Raw genomic sequence first — 22,955 nt, 5'->3', positions numbered from 1 at the left:
TGTGTGTGTGTGTGTGTGTGTGTGTGTGTGTAAAAGTGACAGATGCCTCAAATATCTGTCAGAGGTCTTTGAAGCAGGAAAACCTCCTGCACCTGAACAAAAACATATGATTTCGGGAACCTGAGGGAGAAGTTCCCATCTGCCACCATAACAAGGAATTGTACAGAAGAGTATAATGACAAGCATTTGAACCAGCATGTTAGAAAAAATATTGTGCCCTGCTTCAAGTTAGGATAAATAGGTACCTTGGAAACTAGAAGAATTGTGGCATAATTTGTAGTCTTGGGGTTCAAATTATTAGCTTTATTTTATGTTACGTAATTTCTTTTACCTGACAATAATCTGAAGTACTATATTTCTGGGCCCAAATCTATAATTTTAATACCTGTATTTACAAGCAAGATAGAAAGAAGTTCTCTCAGCAACTACAAGTTATTTTAAAATCTGGAAACATGAACATATTCTCAGTGACCTAAGGGATACCAAAATCAAGAAAAGAGATAGATTGAACTGCAGCATTTATTCTCATATTATATTCCCATCCACAGCTCGGAAGATCTTCATCTGCATTCTCCTCAATAGACTCAGCTTCTTCACTGAGGAGGTTCTACCCAATGTGATTTCAGACCGCTCAAAGACCGCTTCAGGAGAAGTGCTGCAATCTTTAAATGGCCTTCATTGACCTAAGTCCTTTGATTTAATCAACAGAGAGGACCTATAGAAGTTCCTGATTAAATTTGGATACCTGTTAAAATGTGTTACTGACATCAGACTTCTTCATGACACCTGACAGCAACCATCCTAAGTGATGGCTTGGAAATTGACTCTTTCCTCATTAGAACTGGAATCTAGCAAGGGTGTACGATTATACCAACACTTTTTCACATCTATGCTGCATTTCCTTGCTTATACGCTTCTATCTAGAGTCATCATCCAGTATTTCATGGATATATGAAACATATATCTCATTAACATCATCTGGTTACTTTCCAAATTTGAGACAACTATCACTTCCATTACTGATCTTCACTATGCTGATAATTGTGATTTGTGTGCCCACTCAACTAAAGAGCTCCAAGTCACTCTGAATTGCTTTTGTGAAGTTTATGAAATATTTGGACTCTCCGTTAACATCACAAAAATCAAGGTAGTTTTCTGAAGCACCCAAATCAACCAGCTGCTCCTCCATATATTACAATTAGAGAGAAAGCCTTGGAGAATGTTGAGCATTTCTCCTACTTGGGTAGCCACATTTCTCAAAAAGTAAACATAGACAGCAATATTCAACATCGTTTAAAATATGCCAGTGCTGCAGTGCTGCTTTTGGATGTCTCTGAAATCATGCCTTTAATGATCATGAAATCAGATCCCAAACCAAAACTCTTATCTACTAGGCTGTTATCTTCCTACTCTGTTCTATGGGTGTGAAACCTGGACAACATATCAGAAACATCTGAAAGCTTTATAATGTTATCATCAGCAATGTCTTTGGAAAATCCTCCATATCAACTATTAGGACAGAAGAATGAATTCTAACTGAAGTAAACTACCAGAATTGAAGTAATCTATACACAGCACCAGATGCATTGGACACATTATAAAGCTGCCTGACAACCAGCTCCCAAAATAGGTCCTATGTTCCCAACTCACTCATGGTCACCACGCTTGAGGTGGGCAAAAGAAGATATTCAAGGCCACCTTAAGGCTAATCTGAAAAAATGTGATATTAACATAAATATAGTAAAATCTCTCTTATCCAGTACTACGCCAACTGGAATACTCTATTAACTGGAGTTTCCAGCTGGCTGGATGGACGGGGGGCGCGGCAGGGAGCTCACACACAGTCACCGCCACCACCACCCATCACCCTGCACTCCTGCCGTTCTGCAGGCAGCCACTGCCACCCCCCCATGCTCTGCTGGCTAGATGTGGGAGGAAAGGGAACGGGGAACAGTTTTCACATGGTGGCCACTGCCGCCATCCACCACTCTGCATGGTTGCTGCTCTGCATGCTGACACCGCCACAGCTGCTCCCCCCAGGTTATTTCAGATAACTGGAGATTTATATAACTGGCAATCCCCTTACCCTAGGGATGCTGGACAACACAGATTTTACTGTACTTGGTATACTTGAGCACTGAGTCACTTCCAACAATGCCATGATATACAACAAGGCAATAATCAATTTGGGTGTAGACAGAAGTCCACCTTCCAGTTATAACTCATAACATTTTCTGTGGTGTTCTGAGTCACAGTGTTACCCCAGACCAAACTGAAGTCTACTGTTGGTTCCAGGGGGGAAGGGAATCTAGCTTCTGACTGGAAGCTTGCAGCCAGGTTCCTATAGCAATGGCCATGGCTCTCTGCCAGTGCTGGATGTTTTCTGAATGGAGGATGGAAAAGGCAGCAAAGGGAGCTCATTCTTGGGGCTGCCCAGCTGGTGCTGAAGGGTGGGGTGGGGTGGGTGAATTGGAACTCCCTTTTCCACCTTGAGGGGCTCCAATACATCCACTGCATCCTCCAGGGGGGGCTGAAAATCCCTCAGACTGAACTCCCTCCACTCCCCTTCCCATTTCCCATTCTGAAAACAGCAACAGGCTGGGAGCTCCACAGACACAAGTTACAAGAGACTTTGAACCGTCTTTATGTGATACCTCATGAAATGAGGGGTCAAATTTTCACCTGATTGGACATTTTAAAGCTGTTTGAAGCCATGCACTTGTATTTGGTCATGGCTATAGACTGCTTTCTGTGGCCAGATAAGGCAAAAATTGCCACTCCTCTCTGCCCCCTTAGAGCAAACTCGCCTCACTATGGAGACAGATGGATGAAAAATTTGAATGAAAGAGTTGTGTCCTGACACTACCAGGTCCATTCCCTTCCTCCCAGAACTGTGCAACACATCTGCAGTCGAGCATGCAGATCTTGCATTGGCCTCTTCAACCATCTCCAGACTTACCAATGACTCCTTTAGTTATGGGAAGACTGTGCTCCTCGTTTTGACAAGATGCTGCCACCACCACTGATTTTTCTGGGATAATGCTATGGAAATGTATAGCTATGCTGATAGAATTGTTGTAAGAGAACTGGGAATAAAACTCATGGTTTGCAAAGTGCAACATTTCAGCAGAAAGGGGGATGTTTGACAATATTCAGCAAATAACACCTACATTATTTTTAATGGTTGCATCTTTTTATAATATGTATACACAATTTAGCAGATGCTTCCTTTATCTAAATATAAGTCATGTGTCTTGGTATGCACATACAATATATTATATGTTAAACTCTTCTCCTAATAAAGCCTCTAAAATAAATTTCTCTTTATTTCAATCAACACGATGACCTCATTTCCTATAAATTAGGGCACTGTGTAAAATAAGGCATGCAATAAAATTAAACAGCAAGAAATGTAAATGTAAACTAATTCCTCTAAGCCTTCTCCTGCAGCTTTTGTTACCTTGAAATCAGTGAGACTACCCAAATGACATAAGGCTGGAGTATAACACAACATAAATATTCAGCAGATAAACTAAGCTTAAAGGCTATTTATTTATCTTTTGCAATATAGTTAATGTCATCTCAGAAAGATTTCTGAATTTCTGACAGTTAGAGTTTGACAGAGGAGAATTGGAAACACTAGAGACTTTACAAACTGATACTGTCACCATGACCTCTTGGTAAATTGGATCACACATGCTGCAGCAAAGACGAGAAAAGCTGAATAAATTCTGTTAGCCCCACAACAGAACAGACTCATCCACATTTTTCAAAAATTAAAATACAGGATGCAAAAGGCTTAGAAAAGTGCTTTCAAGAGAGACACTACTATTCACAAGCATTTCACTCAAAGGGACTTTGGGTTTCCTGTGATTTCTTCTTTTTATTTTTTTTGTTACTATTAATGCTGCAAAATGTTAAAAGGAAAGTATTAAATCTGTTTTCTAGTTTAAAGTACTTATGTTTTGGTATTTTCTCATTCCATTCTTTATTAAATTCAAATATGACATTCCTATTAAAATGTAAATGAAGTATGGACTTCACCTGTGATGGAGAGAATTCATCATGGCTAGGGACACATATTACACATAAACTGGTTTAAGCGGTTTAAGTGGTTAAAACCTGCAACACAAGTGCAGTACACAAAAAACAGTTTCAAAATCACTGAAACTGGCTTAAGGTAAACATGGTTGAATTTAGTATCAGATTTAATTGATTTGGGTCAAACCGGTTTATGCAATGTCTGTCCTAGACCCCTTCCTGGTTTAAGTTAAACCAGAGTCCCCACAGTATCCAGATGCTTTGCAGCCCAGGGTTGGGCTGGGCTGTGCTCTCTGCTCCAGAGAACAGAGCTAGCCCTGCCCCTCTGCTCTCTAGAAAGAATTCTGGTGGAGACTGCAGGCAGAGCAGGGTCTGTCTGGCTCCCCCTGCTCCCTGCCCCCCCACCACCTTTTTCTCACTGCTCATGTAGCTCCCCTCCTCCTCCCTCCCATCTTCCACAGCACAGATACCAGTCTCATGGACCCTAAGCATGTGATATGGTAGCTAATGCTGAGAGGTGTCTCTGTGTGTATTTTCAATTTCACTGCGACAGACAGACAGAACAGTATCTGGTTAGGGCTTTTTGGAGCTAATCAACACATCAGCTGTTAATATCCTTCCTTGGAAAAAGATGTTTTTTTATGAAGAGCTTGAACTAATGAGATGGGCCTATGGGCTGATAAGTGCTGTGTTATTAGCTCCCTGCAGGTTCCTTCACCTGTCAGGTTTGCAGACAGTATGAAAAAGCAGGGAGAAGAAGATTGAAAAGCACAGTATCAGCAACAGATGCATGCATTGCAGACCCCAACTTTGCTTCAGAGTGCAAGCTGCAGACTGGGGTCTGGCAACACTCCCACCCCTTGAACAGTGAGCAGAGTAAAGCCTAGGACTGTGCAGGCAGGGTGAGGGTTTAAACCCCTCCCTAATTACAGCATCTTGTTGGGGCCTGGCAGCTCCCCGCCACAACCCCAGCTCAGCACCATAGAAGGGAAGGGAGGGCTGCTCTAGTGCTCTCTGGAATGTCTGTGCAGTTGCAAACTGATTCAATTTAGGCAGGTCAGACTAACCTGAAAAGATTGAATCAATTCAGGCTTAGGCTTTTTGAAAGTCTGTCTGTAACTCATGTGATTTAGTGAAGTGGGAAAAGGAAATTGAAACACACGTTCAAAGTTCAATCAACTTTTTTGTCTTATTCTAATATAAAGCTTATTCCATTTATGCCAAAAAAAGTTAAGAGTTAAAAAGACTTCTGTCCTCTTTAATTAAATTTTTTTTTTAGACCCCTACTATTTGTTATCCTTTTTCTCAAATGTGGCCAACAGTCTGAAGTAGTCCGATTAGGTTTTTTTCTAGTATGTGTACAATACCTACTCATTCATTCATCAGAGATTTAAGACCGGTGTTTCACAGATGATTATAAATGTGTTAAAATAAGTTTTAGAGTTCTTAAATATATTTGCTATATGTAGGTTTGACCAGCAGCTGGTATCTTCCGGGAATGGCTGTACTAGGTATTAAGTTCCCCCAAAAAACCACCTGTGTCAGACAAAATCAGCTGTATCAATCTTACTTTTATTGATGAAGTTGAATGTTGTATTTTGATGATCCCTTGGTAAAGGCAAAAGAACTACACTAAGATAACTCTAAACATTAACAATAGTACCTGTATGCTCCAGGCAGAGAACAGCATGTATTGGATCCCTATTACTGCATTTTTCTGGCTGGCATGTGAAAGTAAAGAAAGAATAACTGCTTCCCAGTCCTTTCTATGTTTCAGCAATTCCTAGAAACCCCACTATTCTCTACCCCATTTCCCATTTCTTGTTTTTTTAATTCAAAATCCTTCTTCTGAGCTATAACAGATAATTTTGCCCTCTCTCTCCAAACAAGCCTCTCTATTTTTAAGCTTTCCCATACCTCCTCCTATTTCTTATGCTCGTCTAATCACCTCCATCTCTGTTTTGCACCATCTATTATGCAGCATCATCTACATGGGTAATCCTCCCTGTCCTTGTACATTAAATATGCCCTCTCTTCTTTTTCAAACATGTTTAAAAACCCACCATTTCAGCACATCTTTTCTGTCAGTGCTAATGACCCTCAGAGTCAATTTTTATTTTCCTGAAATGTTGTCTTTTCTTATTTGTATGTAAGCTTTTGGCAGGAAAAAGTGCATTATCTATGTTCTGTGAAGTGCCATGGAAATTAACAATGCATTGACAAGAGGGGCAAGACTGAAAAATGAAAACACTTCAGACTTCTACACAAGGCCCCATGGTGCAGAGCCTCAGCTGGTTCTAATTGTCAGATTAGACATTGAAGTCAGATAAGGATAATTATGACAATTAACACCAGGATAAGATCTGCCACCAGGTCTATCCATCATAGTCCAAAGGGTATGGTATCCAAACACTCTAGGAAAGAGATGACATTCTATGTTAGTTTCAGGAAAAAGTGGTATTTGTTGGATAGGTATAATATAGGTTACCCTACTAAATGTAATAATCAGGTTCTGAACACTTACAGGCATGATTTTCAAAGCACAGATGGCAGCTGGCCTTTTACAGCCAAACGCACAAAGAGTATTTAGGCCTCACAATACAATAACTGGACAATCAAATCCTTTTTTGAGCTATTTTACTGTGAAACTAATGTTAAATATGGATACCAAGCATTCCATGACATAGATATGGTCAGTTCTCCAGGCACCCAACAGTGCATAGCTCCTCTGGCTCTCCCCCACAATGCTGCAACTGGCTACTCTGGCATGCAGCCAAAACTTTTCTGATCCCCTCCCCACTTTATTTTCCTTAGCTGTTATTTGTTATGAATGAGTTTCCTTGCACAGCTTGTTCAGTAAAAGCTGTCTTTCTAACAACCAGCCATATCTTCACTTCTCACCCAATTAAGATCTGTCATCATGGCCCCTAGCCCATGAAAAGCCAAAAAAACAGTTCTAAGCACTCCCCACTCCTGGGCATCCAAGTCAGGCAAGCACACTGCAGAAATTGGTTAAGTGCAGGCTGCTGAACTTTACTGAATTCATGTTTAGAGGGAAAGGAAAGCAGAAAAGTAAATATGACCCCCATTCTTTAGGACACCCAAAACTTGGGTAAAAGCACTTCCTCCCACACTCACCCATGCCCCAACAACCACTCAGAGGACCATGGGTTGGTTCAATGCCTAAAAGGTGACCATTCTACATGGAATGCTAGCGCACTGTACACGTGGGCGCTTCTGACCTGTGATAATTGTGAACCAGTTTTCCATCAGTGACATTTTGGAACAGTTGATTTGTTACAATTTTCATACCCTGACCGATGACAAATTGTTCCCTTTCAGTGGCATTTTGGAAAGGTCACTTGTTACGTGTGTCTACACCCTCAGTTGAATTCTTATTCTCCCCATATAGGTTTCCAAACTCCCCTAAAGGTAAGCATTCCCAAAACCTATGACACTGAGTATCTACAGGTTTCACAGAATGTAAAATAATGTAAGGATGGGGGTAGGATTAACTGGATTAACTGTCATAGAAGACCATTTACAAACAATAAAAGGAAGTCAAGAACTGAATTTAAACAGATACCTAATTGTCTTCCCTGGGTCTGCTTCTATAATCCAAGTGCAATGCAGATTGTTGTCATAAGGTGCTGGGTAACCTGGAGACAAAATTCGCCCTGACGTAGCAGCATGAATTTGGCCACCACACTCAGCTGCAAAATAAACAATAATTTGATTTATTAATAAAAAATCCATCATATTTTGTGTTTTAGTTATGTTCCTGTAAGTCTTAACCCCCCCTCCCACACACACACACACACACACACACACCCCCAAAGGAAAATCAGTCTAAGTATAACCTTTACCATAAAAAAAGGAAATTCCTGTGATATCTCATGAGAAAGCTTCAGCAACTACTCCCCTTTAGGCAGGTAAGCAGGACTTACATATAAGTAGCCATGTAAAAGTAGCTATATTTGTCCTTTTGAGCTGCTCAGAAGGATCTGATTTGGCCACTTATCTCTACTGAGATTCTGTTTCATCGAGGAAGGCACATAAACTCAATGTTAACCTCCCAAATGTTAGTTCACAGGAGGAAGCATGACTAGTAATAATTTCAAAGGAAGAGGACACTGCCACCTTTCAGTCCAAAAATCCAGTGGTTAGGCACTTGTCTGGAACTAGGGGATCTAGGTTCTGCACCCTCTTCATATAGAAGGGGTTAGAACCTAAATTTCACACTTCCCCCTAAAAATGCCCTAACGAGGCATGAATTGGACACTATAAAGAACACCCTCAATACTTCCTCTTGAAGCTGGTGTGTTGGGCAATACGAAATGGAAAGATATGGGGCAAGGAGCCAGGGGGAGAAGAAAAGTGGTTTAGTGAGTTGAAAAGTGTCCAGCTAGGGAAGGGATCCTGAGTTCTGACCCCCATCCCCATGAAGTAGAAACCATCCCATTGCTGTCTATGCATGATACCCAATGAACAAAAATGCAATTCAAAATGCAGAAAAATGGTGAAGTTGGGGTAGGGGCAGGAAGTTGGGGCAGAAGCAGGAACCAGAACACAATGCACCCTCTTTCCTGCACTACTGCCCAGCTCATTTAGCCACTCTCCTCCAGCAAAGAGTCAGAAAAAGTTGCCAAGTGGATATTTTTGTTGAGAAATTTCAGTTCTGGCAAAGGATTTATACATGAAACCAGAGCAAGCTAGGGAATACAGGGCAACATAGAAATATATGTGAGATTCCTTCATGGTGAAGAAATAGTTTATCTATTATTTGGCTTATTTGCAATTTGCAGGCTCTGCTTGGGGCTAAGCATTGTGACTGGGTGAGAATGATTCCCACCTTTGATCACAGCCAGTAGACAGTTAATTGTCCACCCTTAACAAGTAAAATAAAAGTTTAAATGCTGGCTGGGTGCGGCACTATGGTTGCAGTGGCACTGGAGCTGCTGTTGCCTCCCCGTGATTTAAGGCCTAGAAAGCTCTAATTCAGAGACTGTATCCTTAACTCCCATGCTCAAGAGCTACTGATGTCCCTATGTCCCTTTCTTCCAGGAATTTGTCCAATGCCATTTTGAATCCGGCTAAAATTTCAGCTCCCCGGATGTTTGGTGGCAATGAGTTCTACATTTTAACTACATGCTATGTGAAAAAAAGAACTTCTTTTTATTAGTTTTAAACTTACTACCTACTAGTTTCATTTTATGACCCCCAGTTCTTGTATTGTGAGAGAAAGTACATAATAAATACCTATTTGTTTCTTTTCACCATTTAGTATTTTGTAAACTCTTACCATGTCCCCCAAGTGTCTCTTTTCTAATAACCTAGCCTCTTTAGTTTCTCCTTAAATGGAAGCCTCTCCACATCACTTTGTTGTCCTTCTATGTACCTTTTATATTCTTTTTGATATTTAGGGATCAGGACTGGACTGTGTTCAAGGTGTGGGTACACCATAGATTTAGAAAGGGGCATGATGATAATTTCTATTTTGTTTATAATTTCGTTCTAAATAATTTGAAAGAAACCTTTCCTCCACCTTTTTATTCCGTCCGCAACTCTGCCATTAAACCATGCTGGCTTTCTTTTGGTATGCTTTCCATTTGTTTTGTACCTCCAATATGGTGTTCTTATGTAGTTCCTATGCTGCCTGCAAGTTCCTCACCCATAAACAGAAAGCAGCAAGCAGGGGGGAATTTTTAAAATGGAGTTTGGACAGTTTTTGCCCATTAATTATTAAAGCTGGGATACAAAAGAAGACAATGATGACTATTGAGGCAGCATTTGACATAATCTGAGGAAGATATGGCACAATGAAGGTGACTGGATGCAAACTGAAGGATGCATATTGTCTCTAAGAAGGCATGACAGAAGTTAGTTATTAAGGAAATTTAACTGCTTAAATACTAAGCGTGCATAAGAAAGGAGGAGGACTAAAGAGACAGCCTAGTGGATGAACATTAATGGAATTCAGATGGGGATTTGAAGATGTGGTGAAGAAAGAGGGTTGCATATTCAATTTAAGATTTGTAGATAGCCATAAAACAATACAGCTGAAAGGCAGACACACAGATGATGCATCAAACTATGTGACCATAAGGAGAAAGTGGAAGGACAGTTGAACTAGTGGAAATAGCAAATGGAATAGAGGATAAAATGAACCAAAACTTATGAAGGATATACATAACAAAATAAGATAATAACTTTGTTGATAAAATAACTGATGCTCTAAACAAGGGAGATACAGAACACTTAATCTATCTGGATTTTAGTAAAGAAATGATATAATGATGTATGATAACATGGAGAAGGTGAGAATTAGTAAAGAAAATGTAAGATGTAGGTCCTAACTGCATAACCTTGAGGTATGACTGAAATGTGGTGAAATGTAATAATTTTGTAATTTCAAAGTCTTAATTTCAGAATTAATAAAACTGCTACAAGGTGTGGGTTCAGTGACTGGGAATACTAAAGAGGAGAAAATATGACTTGATTACATAATGACTGTGAGCCACCAAAGGGCTACAGCCCTGAAAAAGACAAATGCAATGCTACAATGCATCAGGCAAGGCATTTCTAGCACAGAGAAGCATTAATTACTTAATACAAGGCTCTGGTGAAACCTAATTTGGAATACTGGGTGCAATGTTGGTCATGTGTAAAGATAGAACAAATGCAGAAAGGGCTCATAGGATTATCAAGAGAATGAAAAGCTTACCACAAGGAAAGCCTCAAAAAGCTTGTCTTGTTTAGCTTAGCAAAACAAAGAGTGAAAAGGAATATGATTGCTGTCTATAAACACATCACCAGAGAGGGCGAAGAGTTAATTAAGATAAATGCAAGAATGAATGGATATAAACTACTCATGAATAAATTAGGCTAGGAATTAGGAGAAAGTTTCAAATCATTAGGGATATGAGATTCTGTACCAGCTTTCTAAAAAGAGCAGCGGGGACAAAACCCTAACTAGTTTTAAGATGGAGCTTGTTAAGTTTATGAAAGGGATTATAGGATGTATTTGCCTGTGAGAGCAGGGGACTGGACTCAATAGCTTAGTATATCCCCCTGTGTCTCAAATTCATAACTTGATTTTGGAGCAAAGCAAAAACCATCTATCCCTCTCCACTTCCTTTCCTTTCACCCTACAGCTACAAATCTTTGTGCAGAAACCAGTACAGAACAGTAAAAAGCAAGAAAACAGATAAATATATTAATATTTAGTGAACATTGTGGATTTTTCACTAAAAAAGTTTACATTGACGATGTCCAGAGATGGTAGGATTGTATAATCTAAAGCAGGGGTTGGCAACCTTTCCTAACAGCAGGCCAGTGCTTACCGCTGGCAGCTGTCAAGTCGAGTGTTGTGTCCCTGCTCTGAGCGGAGGACTGTTTCCACTCCACAATGTAGTTTCCCCTGAAAAAATGTGCCACTGAAAAGTGTGGAAAGCAACAATTTGGATTGGCTAATTCAGCCTGGGCTAAATTAGGGGAGTTAGAGAGAGAAGGCCTCCACACAAATCACTAGAGGAGCTGACCAATAGTAAAAGGACAAACCATTGTCTGTCTGTTAGTAGAAGGGGATCTGATGGCTGGGATGGCAGGGACCAATGCAGAATAACCATTTAATAACATAAAGAACAGATCAGCCTTTTGTGGGCTGGATCTGACCTCTTTGCCTATGTGCAGACATTCAGGGAGTTTGGGGGAGTTAGATCATGTGAAAAATAGCCCCCCAGTATAAGATAAATCAAACTGGAGGGCTAGCAGAGAGAATGGAGGGGTTGGGGGGGCAAGCAGGCTCTTCAGGGGATGGGGGGCAGATGGGGCACACAGGTGGTACTGGGGGTAAGGTGGGATTCACAGGGGGTTTCTGGGATTTGGGAAGGTTTAGCTGGGTCAGGAGTCGGTGGGCACTCTCCTCCCCACCCCCTGGAACAAGGGGCTATTTTTATCTCCTGACCCCTGTGCCCCGAGACAAGCAATCCATCCAGGAAACCTAGTCTCCCATTTCTCCTGCCCCTTTCCCTACCCCACCTTCTTCCTTGGCTCCTGGTATTGGCAAACACTGATAAAACTGGAATCAGGAGCAGCAGCTTGTGGGATGGAGGGATTTGGTGGAGTGGGGAGGGGGGGAATATCTGGTCAGTTGTGGAGAGGGTTGTCCATCTGCGGGTTGGGGGATAGGTTAAAAATAGCTGGTGCCAGGGAGAGGGAAGGAAACTTGCAGTCCTGGGGCTGAGGCCAGCAGCTGGGCTTCCCCAGCCCTGCAGCTACACTGGGAACTGTACAGAAGTTCAGTTAGATTAGTGTCACAGGACCCAAGCTAAATTAGACTACCTTGGAGGTACACTTAGACTGGGTTGGCCATTTTTAGACTACTCTAACTAACCTGAACTTCTGTACAGTTTGCATGTAGATCCACCTAAAAAGTGTAAGGTCCATACTTGGGCAAACTAAATTAAATCCGGTGACCATTTTTAATGCAATCTAATCTCCCCCTAACTTCCTCAAATATCTGCATATAGCCTTTAAAGCCAGATGTAACTTGTGGGCTGTAGGTTACTGACCCCTGATCTAGAGGTATTGGGGATAGAAGAGAAAGTAGGTATTAAAGTATGAATTTTCTCTTGCATGCTTAAAACAACACATGGTAAATGCTTTCCTGCTGGTGCTATCCTATGTTCCCATACTCCAGCTGTTGCAGCCACAACCCTGATGCATTAAAATCATATAGTCAAAATTACCTATACAAGTAGGCAAAGGTTTGTCCCACACTCTTCGATCTCCACTTAGGCAAGTCATAATATTGCTACCGTGCATTGTATATCCAGGATTGCAACTGTATAAAATTACAGTGTCGGTAAAATGTCCCTCATCACGGATCTTGTAGCCATAATTTGGTATCCCAGGATCCTCACACTTCACTAGATCAAAGCCTGCAAACAGGGAATATAGAAATAAAATGTCACTATAAAACATACTGTCAATAGGAAGAAAAAATAATCTAGGAAACTGTTGTGTAGGGATAAAATTCACACAATGACATGAACTATATTCAGTGTGACCAAAAATCAATGGCATATAATGATTCAGTGAGTTTGGAAGTAGGAAACTGTGTAGCTAAAAACAAACTCTTCATTTCATGGTTCAAAATGTTTAGACCTAGATAATGAAGTTACTGTAAACTCCTAGCAAGGCAACTAGTTTACATATACTCTTAGATGAAATTAAGAACCATATTATGACACAATCACAATTCAGTGCTTGCTACTCCTGTTCTCCAACAGGAAAAACAAGCCATGTCAGCTGGCACAGTGCTAGGGGATGCTCCTGCTGATATATTATCTCAAGGGATTCTCCTTTGTCAATCCAGGGCTACTACCTACTTGACTTTTTTGCCAAGTTTTCAGACTCTTTCATTCTAATCACTTCTTGGTTCCCTGGCCCAACACAATGTTTGGTACTACCATCAGCTCGTTCCAACATTGCCTTTTTCTGACCTACTGAGCTAGTTCTGCCACAATTCTCTCTACATAGCCTACTGCTCTTAGAGTACTACTCTTCCTCAAGAATTTTTAAGTCTGCTTTGGAGACATCTATACTAGGTCTTTCACCAGCTACAAAAGAGGCAGCCTCTCTTAAAGAAAGTACCATATCTAGGTTTCTGTCACAAAACAGTGTGGTCACCTGATTCTGGCATAAGCTAGGACTGGGGACCTTAACCCCTTCCTGCTGTCTCCAAAGGGTCTATTCACTTCCAAACATGAGATGGAGTTTTAGGGTGTGTGTAGATGAAACAGGGGCCCTAAACTGAATTGGTGGGTTTTCAAAAACATCACTCCAATTTAGGTCCCTTTGAACCCCTGTGTCATGTAGACACCCAAACTTATCTGCCTCTCTGGCAGCAGGGAAGGGAGGGTGAGCTGCCGGCAGGCGGAGCAGTCCCTGGGCTGTGAGGTGGGGCTGGTGCTTTTTTTTTTCCAGGTTAACGGTTTTTGGGTTTTTTTTCTTGGGTGAAGCCTGCCTAACCTGGCTGCTGCCAGGCTGCCTGCAGGGCTGCCTGCAGAGCCCCTGTACTGCACAAAGCCTGGTGTTCACTCCATATCTGTAGGGCAGCAAACTAAAACTCCAAGTCATTTAAGTCACATTAAGTCACATCCCAAGTCACATTATGCGACTGAATTTGCTACAGCAGCTGGAATTACTGCACAATACACCGCCGCCACGTGCAAACACCAACACCATTAAAGTGGTGCAAAATCATTTAACCTTTAAAACGTCTTGCACACATGCCGCTCATTTCATCTACACATGGCCTTAAGCACCTTTTTCTCTGTATAGGTGCTTATGGTGAATTACAGCTGAGATCTTCGTGAATTCCAAGAGGGAATTCATTATTCCTCTCATCTGTATTTTTGTCTGAATTGCATCACCATTTATTAACTGTATTAGACTGGCCTATTTATCTTAGTCCACAGCTTCCAGACCTTTATCCCCTCTACAAATTTGAAAATGGATCAAAAGAATTTAAACTCTGAATCAAGGGGGGAAAAAAGGATGACTGAAACTAAGATTTATCTTCATGTTACAGTGAGACCTGTACACACATTCATTTTCAAGTAATGTAGTTTTGGGTTTCTGTTTTAACATATCGGAAGGGTAAAAAATAATCAATATTTATTTATATATATAATCTCCATAGTATGAAAATTGTAATTTGATGTGAACATTAGAGGGTTTATAACTTTTTGAAAGTCCCCACATAATGGATTCACTTTAATATTTCTCATAGTAAGTGTGCATGCATACAGCCATGAAACATCTGATGTGTAGAAATTCTCTTGCCTTTGAGCTAAGCCAGTATCCAAAATAATCTCATCCTGATATTCTTTTGATAGGAATTGAGATAACAACTCCTACAGCCCACTAGGGGGTAGGTAGATACTGTTACATTTCTTCTGCTTGTAAACCAAGATTTTAAATTCATCTTTAGTAAATCTTCCATTTTCTGTACTTGTCCAAAGCAATTATGTATGACTGAGTTGACTGTTATAAACAAAAAAAAAATGTAAAATATAGAACAAAATAGAGCATGATTAGGACATAAATGTCAGTAAAAAATCCTACACTGATCTACAATTTCTATACAAGGCAAAGATCTAGATATGAAATAAGTCAGACTCTAGAAAGGTACATATAAATTCAGTATCTGGTGTGTTTTGCTGTTGTTGTTTTCTCATTATTTGAATCTTAAATTCAGATAATTCAACAAACACTTCATGTGTGCATATTAGAGAACAATTTGCTTGTGTGGTTTGGATTTTTTTTTATGTGGATTATTCTGAAAGACTACTAGAAAGCTCATATACTTAGCACAGCCAATGCAGTACTCTTATTCATTTCAGAGGGAGCAGGAATCCTTCAGCTGCACTTACAATTAGAACTTTCTCTTCTATAAAAAGAAGAATGCCAATTAACATCAAAAGGGGGCACTCCCTCTAAAATTATTCCAGAGAAAGGGCTCAAAGGACCCATCTTGGACATTACCCATCTTGCCCTTTTCTGCTTACCTTGAGGAATATTAGCAATATAGAAGATTCCTCACATCAAAGAAGTGTTTCAGAATCTACTTACATGCTCAAGTGAGAGAGTACTTTTCTATTTATTCATTTATACTGAGTATTATTCACTAGTATAAACATGCAGGGAAAACCAAAAATGTATCAGAGTGTCTTTTAACTGCCCTTGTAATCCAGTTTAATTCTATGTAATCATTCTATATAATTCTACTTGCTTCTTTTAGAGCCACTACTTTCATTAAGCTCTGAAATTTTGATAGGTGTCATTGGATAGGTGATTTGGTAGATAAAGAAAAATAGTGAACACTTTCCCTTCACCACCAAACTCTATGTTGTTCATGTCTTTAAGCTTCACCCAAGGAGTCTGCTTTCACATTGCCTCTAATCATAGAGAGCCACTGGGAGTTAATACACCATACTGCTACTTTCCCTTCAAACAAGTTCTTACTGAAAACCTACTTCTACAAAAAAGGCATTCATTTTACTTATTAAACAAAATAAAATGAAATTCACTATGCTGTCCATTAGCCTATTTTGAGTTACCATATAATCTTATTGATATACCCCCATGCATCATTGTTTGTCCCTGCCTAGTAATTTGTTCCTCCTTTTGTTGTCATGTCTGCAATTAGGATCTGATACAAAGCTCTCATTTAAGTTGTTTTGTTCTCAACACAACAGTTGGTGTACCTTGGTGCTCAATAGATTTTGTGCTTGTCACAGCAACTCCGGTGGGGCTACTGAGAGCTGGGGTTCATAGGCTCGCAGCAGGTAAAGCCAGAGGGAGACATTAAACCCTGCTCTGGCAGCCCCACTAAAACAGTCAGGTTCATGTTTTAAAGACCCCAGGGGGCTACCCCTTCCCACAGGCTCTGGTCCTTCATTCCTACAAACTAGGGCAGTCCCAAGTATCGTTGAAGAATCAGGACTGGCCTGGGGGCTGGTCCCAAAAAATCAGCTAACTGCTGTCACAAACACTGGGGCAGCCCCAAGCTTGTTGAAGACCAGGCCAGCCCAGGCCAGTGCCAACAATATTGTCAGCAGACTGACTAGAGACTGGGGTTGTCCTGAGCTAATTCCAACTATCAGCTGATTGTCAGGCGTTGATTTGGAGAGCCCCAATGTGTGGTCATGACACATGTTCAGTCTAAGGTGCCCTATAAACCAGCTATAAAAAGGTTCTACGTTATTTGTGGAACATTTTATGGCTCATTTTGTTAGGCCATTCCCTTGAATCTGGGGTCACTGTTTGCCTGGCAAGACCACTGGTCCTGGCCCACTACCCCTTGGCTGATCATTCAGACTGGGCAAAGCTGTCTGGAAGCCTCTATCAGGGCCTACACATCTCCTCATTCCCTGCTGTGGGAATGGACAGTTGGGGTCAATCAACCCTACACTTCCCTCTGTATAAACCCCTGCACAGGAACAGGAAATGTCCTGTGCTCTGCTCAACTGGAGCCCAGAATGTCTTGCTGTTTCCTCCAGCCTGTGCCTCTGCCTCAGTTCTGCTTGATCTCCTGGCTTCTCAAATTGGCTTTCCCTCTTACTCTGCTCTCTATCTAATCCTTTGGCCTCCTGACTTGGCATGTCCCTAGACCCTACACCCTGTTTGATCTCCTGGCTTCTTGCCCTGGGCTGCCCTTTGACTCCATACCCTGTCTGATCCTCCAGCTTCCTGACTTAGTCTGTTCCCAGACCCAGTTCTTGGATTGACTTTCTGGCCACCCACTATCCACTAAGATAATTTTCCATTTTATGATGCCTTGTTTAGGTACTCATGTCACTTTGCATAAATGCAAAGTGCAGAAAGGGCCTAAACTCCACTGACTAGAGTATATGGTTAACCACCAAAGTCTAGTTTCATAGATTTCATAGACATTAGGGCTGGAAGGCACCTCAGAAGATCATTGAGTCCAGCCCCCTAGTTTGGGAAGCTTAATCAACTCTTCAAAGATTCTCTTGTGTTGAGGGAATCCTCAGCTGACTGTCTGGAGACGTAAACAACCCCAAGTTCTTGGTTTGCTTTGCTTTGCTTTGCGTGGGGTGTTTAGATGCTGAGTTATATCATCAAATAAAAATACCAAGTAAGGTAATGTAATTGTGCTAAATAAATATGCAATAACTGAATATGTGATCTGTGAATCAAATACATGTATCCCTTGTATTCTCTGGAAATTCACAGGAACAGAAATCAGTCATGCAGGCATATCAACACTCCAAGTCTTTTTACTGGTATGACACCTTCAAACCAAAGTAACAGGCACCTTAGAAATGCCACTGATTGATGAGCCAGCTGGATTTATGTGAATATTATTAAGTGAGACTGCTTTTTGTTTACTGTGACAAAAGTTGAACACAAAGAGAAGTTTCCTTCTATCACATAAGCAAAGATACACTCCATTATGCACAGCTGCTTGTCATCTTTGATAGATGCAAAAAAAGCAACACTTATCATCACAAATGGATTATAGAGATTTACTATATTTAATTGTCTACAGGGTTTTATCTGTACAAAATGTGCTGGTTTGCCCATCACTGAATTTCCATCCTGCTGTCCAAACAGATACACCTTTAGATTTCATAAAGAAGGTGACCATACCTGTGTACCAGTATCTAGATATTAATTTCCTTAGCTGATACATTAATAAAACTATTTTAAACTTTAAAAAAAAAGTAGGCTCTTCCACAAATGATGAAGCAGATATGTAAAAAAGGAAGATTTTAAGACTGATATTTTGGCATGATTCCATCTAACAGCAATTCTTTGCCAGATGTTCAGTGTTATTGATTCAACAAAAAGTATGACATTTGTTTATAGTAACTAATGGCATGTGATTGACAAAAGAGTTTAACTTGATTTGAGAGTCTTGTGTAATGAGTTGAATCTTTAAACTAAACTATAAAATATTTGGAGCTGTAAGATATATGGATTGCAAAAGGAAATAGGTCTCTATTCTCCTAGCATAAACGTTTCCCCAGTGATATAGAGCTGGATATGTGCTGACTGTGAGGCCTTTTCTTACAGTCCCATTCTCCCCATATCCCAACACACACCCTCCAAACCAGCCAGCATCACTGCTTCTCAGCTGCCACAATGATCCCTATGGGGTTGTTGCAGCCAAGCATAAATTATAGCAGGCCTAATGCTCCTCTAAGTCATGCTAAGGTCAGGAAGACCATGCACCAGACCTCAGAAACTGGACTAATACCATCTCCAGTATCCCCCTCCTGCTACTGATGTTCCACAGTCAATTGAGCAGGGGAGAGAAGTGCCTTTAAGGGAGTTCCATACATTTTACACACATACTTAAATAAATAAGTTATTATCATATCATTCCTATCTTCATCTGTCTACTCATGCAAATACTACAAGTGAGCCCCAGAGACAAAGAATCCCTGTGGTATTAAAGTTATTACATGAACTCTAAAATGTAAAATAACCTTGATATAACTTTATTATTATAGGACTTGTAATATATTGCTACTCCAAAACTTATTTTTAAAGGAAGAAATACATCCAAAAGTATAGATTGAAGTCAGGCATTTGTGAAAAGACAAGCAAACAATGGGTTTTTTTTCCTTATGTTAATGTAGACAACTTGTAAAAGTATGTCTTGGCTGCTAGTAGCATAAAAATTCATATAGTTCTGATACTTTTATGGTATCATTAAATAAACACTGTTGATATTACATATTATAAGCTATACATATATTAAAACAGTCTATCATTCCAGTAATTTCAGAATTTGAACACATTTGATTTAATTATATAATTAAGTTAGTATCTATTAGTTTATCTATTGCATTAGTTAAACTGAAGTAAGATTCAGTTAATGGGCCAGAAACTGTGACGTGATTGGTCACCTCCTTGCTTCATTCCACTACTTGGACCTTACAGTTGGATTTCATCAACTTTTTTTGAAGAGCTTAGCTTTGCTTAAACCAGAGCTGCGTCTCACTTCCACTTAAAAAAACAAATGTGACAAAAGGTGCATATCTATGTACCCAGCCTTCTGACCAACTTCAGACTAACACACCTAACTACCTCTCTCAATTTATAGCACATCTCCACATTGATGTTTATACTTACAAATCAAATGCCATATATGTGGGTGTTAGGTCCAAAAATCTAGAATACTTCCGTTGACTTTCTTGAATTGTCTCTCACCAGCTGTGGCAATGTTTTCCTCCAGCAGAGTTACTGATCTGCTGTACCCATCAGCAGCACCAAAACAAAGTGGAGAGGCCGTTCCTTTAACAGCCACCTGCTTTATACAAATGCCTATTTCTATCGTTTCAAATGACAAGATACCTCTGAGGCTGCTAAGCCAGAAAAAAATCAGAGTTCAGGTAAAGAAACCATAAATTAAATATATAAGAGTATCAATTTAACCTGTGTATGTTTCATAAATCATGAAGTACCTCATAGAAATACAGTACTTATTTTAAACCTAATTTCTCAGTCTCAATGGGGGCATTTACAACAAAAAAGGTTTTAAGATTTTCTGTCTGTTTATTTTAAAGTCAAGTCTGATCAGATTTTTACTGGGGATGAAAAGTTATAAAAGCTAACTATAGAGAATAAAACATCTTGAGCATCTATGGTATCAGAATTTCATGTCACACACAATGCATAACAATAAATAAATTCTAAAATTTTAAATACGACAAGGGACATTAAAAATTCAGTGGTGTATCTGCATTACCTAGGTGTTCCTCTAAGTATAGCAAAATGATTATTTCTTGTTTCTTTTTTCTAACATCCCAAATGTCTACTAACCACTATTAATTCAGAATGTTATAGTCCAGTGGTACTTTATGATTTTCTTAGGATAGTGTATCTAGTTTTATTCTTAGGGAAGAAAAAAAACATACTCCGTGCAGGTCTACATGAGACATTTACCGTGGAGTAGACTAAATAGTTGTGCAGTAAACATTGCATGTCTACACGTGTGCCCTATTAAGTAAATTAATTTACTCCACAACAGGATAGTCCTTGTTAATACAAGTAGTGCATGTATAGATGCTGCCCTGGCTGGTTAGGGTCTGAGGGTGCTTCAGTGCAGGGGTTGCCTGCTGGTTAGCCCCATACTGAATCACCCTTTTACCTCAGCCAGCCCCTCTGCAGCACATTGAGCTGGCAGGGCGGAAGGGGGCACAGCCCTGGGTTGGCAGTCTGACCCCCTGAGTCCCCTACTAGCCAGTGCTGCTCTGACCCAGCTCATTGTGCTGTGATCCTGGGTGCATGTGTAAATACACACCTGAGAGCAATGACTCCAGTGTGATAAGCAGCAGAGTTTATTGCACCCCATTAATATGCATGTCTAGATGCACTCTCCATGTCATATAGCACAAACATATATTAATTAGCTGATATGTTGAAGACTTCTACCTCAACAATAGAGTAGCCCACACAAACACAGTCATTATACCAACTAGTGTTTTTTTGTGCATGACTTACCCCACTGGCTTCTGTTTACCACTATATACATAGTCTATAAAACCAGCAACAGTGTATACTTTAAGGCCTATATTCTACTGACCTACATTCTGTGAACAGGTCCACTACAGTGAATGTGATTGTTTGTACAGGAACGAACAGCAGAAATAAGTAAAAGTGGCAGAATGCATTCCTGCATACTTCCAGACAACTCTCTTTATTTCTTCTTCCTATCCAAATTGTGGTTTTGGCATTTTTGTTTTTATATCTTATAGTTATCTCTCTTCTATCTCCTTTTCCAGACACTCTCTGTAAAACTCCCTGTGTGAATGACCTATCACAGAAGCTATACTGTCTATTGTCAGGTGTTAAGATAGGACTATGGATGCAAAGTCAAAAATTGATTCTTATTCATACAGGAAGACTGGTAACTGGAGTACTATACTACCTGTATCCAGTTCTTCTGGTTTATATTAAACTGCAAGTAGGCACTTCAGTCACTATGATGTCTGCGCATGTCAGAGGAGTATGATAAAGCTGAATTAAATGTTACTGAATTTTATAAATGAAATCAAATCAGTGGAATTCCAGGCTGATAACTATCTATAACTTCCAAAGCCATTTATCCAAATAAGCAGCTCTTTGTTATTTGTGATCTAAGTGAGCAGAAAGGCATAGCAAAATGGTTTCATCAGCAAGCTGAAAATTATTGATATACATGTAATGTAGGTAAACTGTTTAAAGCATTACTGTTTTACAACTCTGAACATCATTGTGAAAGATACCGTACTGTTTGCTTTGAGTCCATCAAGAGAAATCCTCAGGAGGGAGCACAAAGAAGAGCATGCTTTCAGCAGAGGACAGAAAGTTCTGAGTGTTTTCTAAAGGTTCTTGCTTGGTGTTGTTATCAAGTGGGAAAATTATGAGGTGTTATTGATGTGACGGGCTAGCTGGCAGTGACTTAGCTCAGGGGTTTTGAAAAGGGCAAAAGATGATTGGAGGACTTGGGAATCCCTTTCCTCATCAATCTGTTAATGATTTGGCCCAGGAGGTTTCAAGGGGTAAAAGATGATTGGAAGACTTGGGATTCCCTTTACTCACTAATCAGGCCCCACAGACTCACCTTCCGTGTCCCACGATTGGCCCCTTGGGTCACCTGGAGGGGGATAAAAGGGGCAGCGCAGCTAACTCAGGAGAGACCAGTGAGGGACCACAAGGAAGGAGCTTCAAGGAGCTGGCAAGAGCTGGGCCAGTGGGGTGGAAGCAATTGCCCCAGAAGCACCTGAAGGAGCAGGACCTGCAGGCAGCAGTTGGACCCTCAGCAGTGCGGCGTGCGGCCGGCAGGAGAGGCTCTCCTCTGGGCTTCAGGATCCCCTATGAGAGGCTGTAACCAGCAGGAGAAGCACCCCAGCTCCAGCAAGGATCTGAGCAGTGACCTGAGAGGTTCCCAGCTCTGCTTCCAGATCCTCCAGTGAGAGGCCAAGCAGCTCGACGTGAGGCCGGGGCTTCTGGAAGGTCAAGACCCCGTGTAGCTTGGAGCAGTACCAGCACTGGTGGTTGTGTAGTAGCATTTCTGCCTACCACATGGGAGATCTGCATTTAAGTGCCAGCTGGGGTGACTTGGGGTGAGTGAAGTAACAGGGAGAAATTCTTATTGCAGTGGAAAGGTGTCATTGTGTTTTCCCTCCCCCCCCACCCCTTCCAGGTACCTAGGCCCTATATTCCTTGTTATTTGACATTTTTGTATTTTGTGCTATTTATATTTCACCAACCAGTATTGTTTGTTCTGATGTTTGTGTTTTATATTTTGTTAACCCTGTCTTTTGTCAATGATTGTAAGTGTCTAACCTTTATTGAATCCTGCCCCCTTGGGGCATTGTAGTGTCCCC

The 22,955-nt window shown here is 40.6% G+C and overlaps 1 protein-coding gene across 1 annotated transcript in view; it reads right to left on the bottom strand.

The window, feature by feature from the left end:
* CSMD1 (CUB and Sushi multiple domains 1) overlaps positions 1-22,955 on the bottom strand; it is a 2,474,714-nt gene that overhangs the window by 493,646 nt on the left and 1,958,113 nt on the right. The window contains exons 26-27 of the mRNA XM_019520340.1: positions 12,792-12,983; positions 7,628-7,754 (exon numbers count right to left, since the gene is read on the bottom strand). Of these exons, the coding sequence (XP_019375885.1) occupies positions 7,628-7,754; positions 12,792-12,983 (319 nt within the window). The remainder of the gene's footprint in view (positions 1-7,627; positions 7,755-12,791; positions 12,984-22,955) is intronic.

This window comes from Gavialis gangeticus, unplaced genomic scaffold (genome assembly GCF_001723915.1).
Source record: "Gavialis gangeticus isolate Ggan-Ray unplaced genomic scaffold, GavGan_comp1, whole genome shotgun sequence".
In the NCBI taxonomy this organism is placed as follows: domain Eukaryota; kingdom Metazoa; phylum Chordata; order Crocodylia; family Gavialidae; genus Gavialis; species Gavialis gangeticus.
The sequence above is the reverse complement of the archived record's forward strand: the minus strand, read 5'-3'. Positions and strand labels throughout refer to the sequence as shown.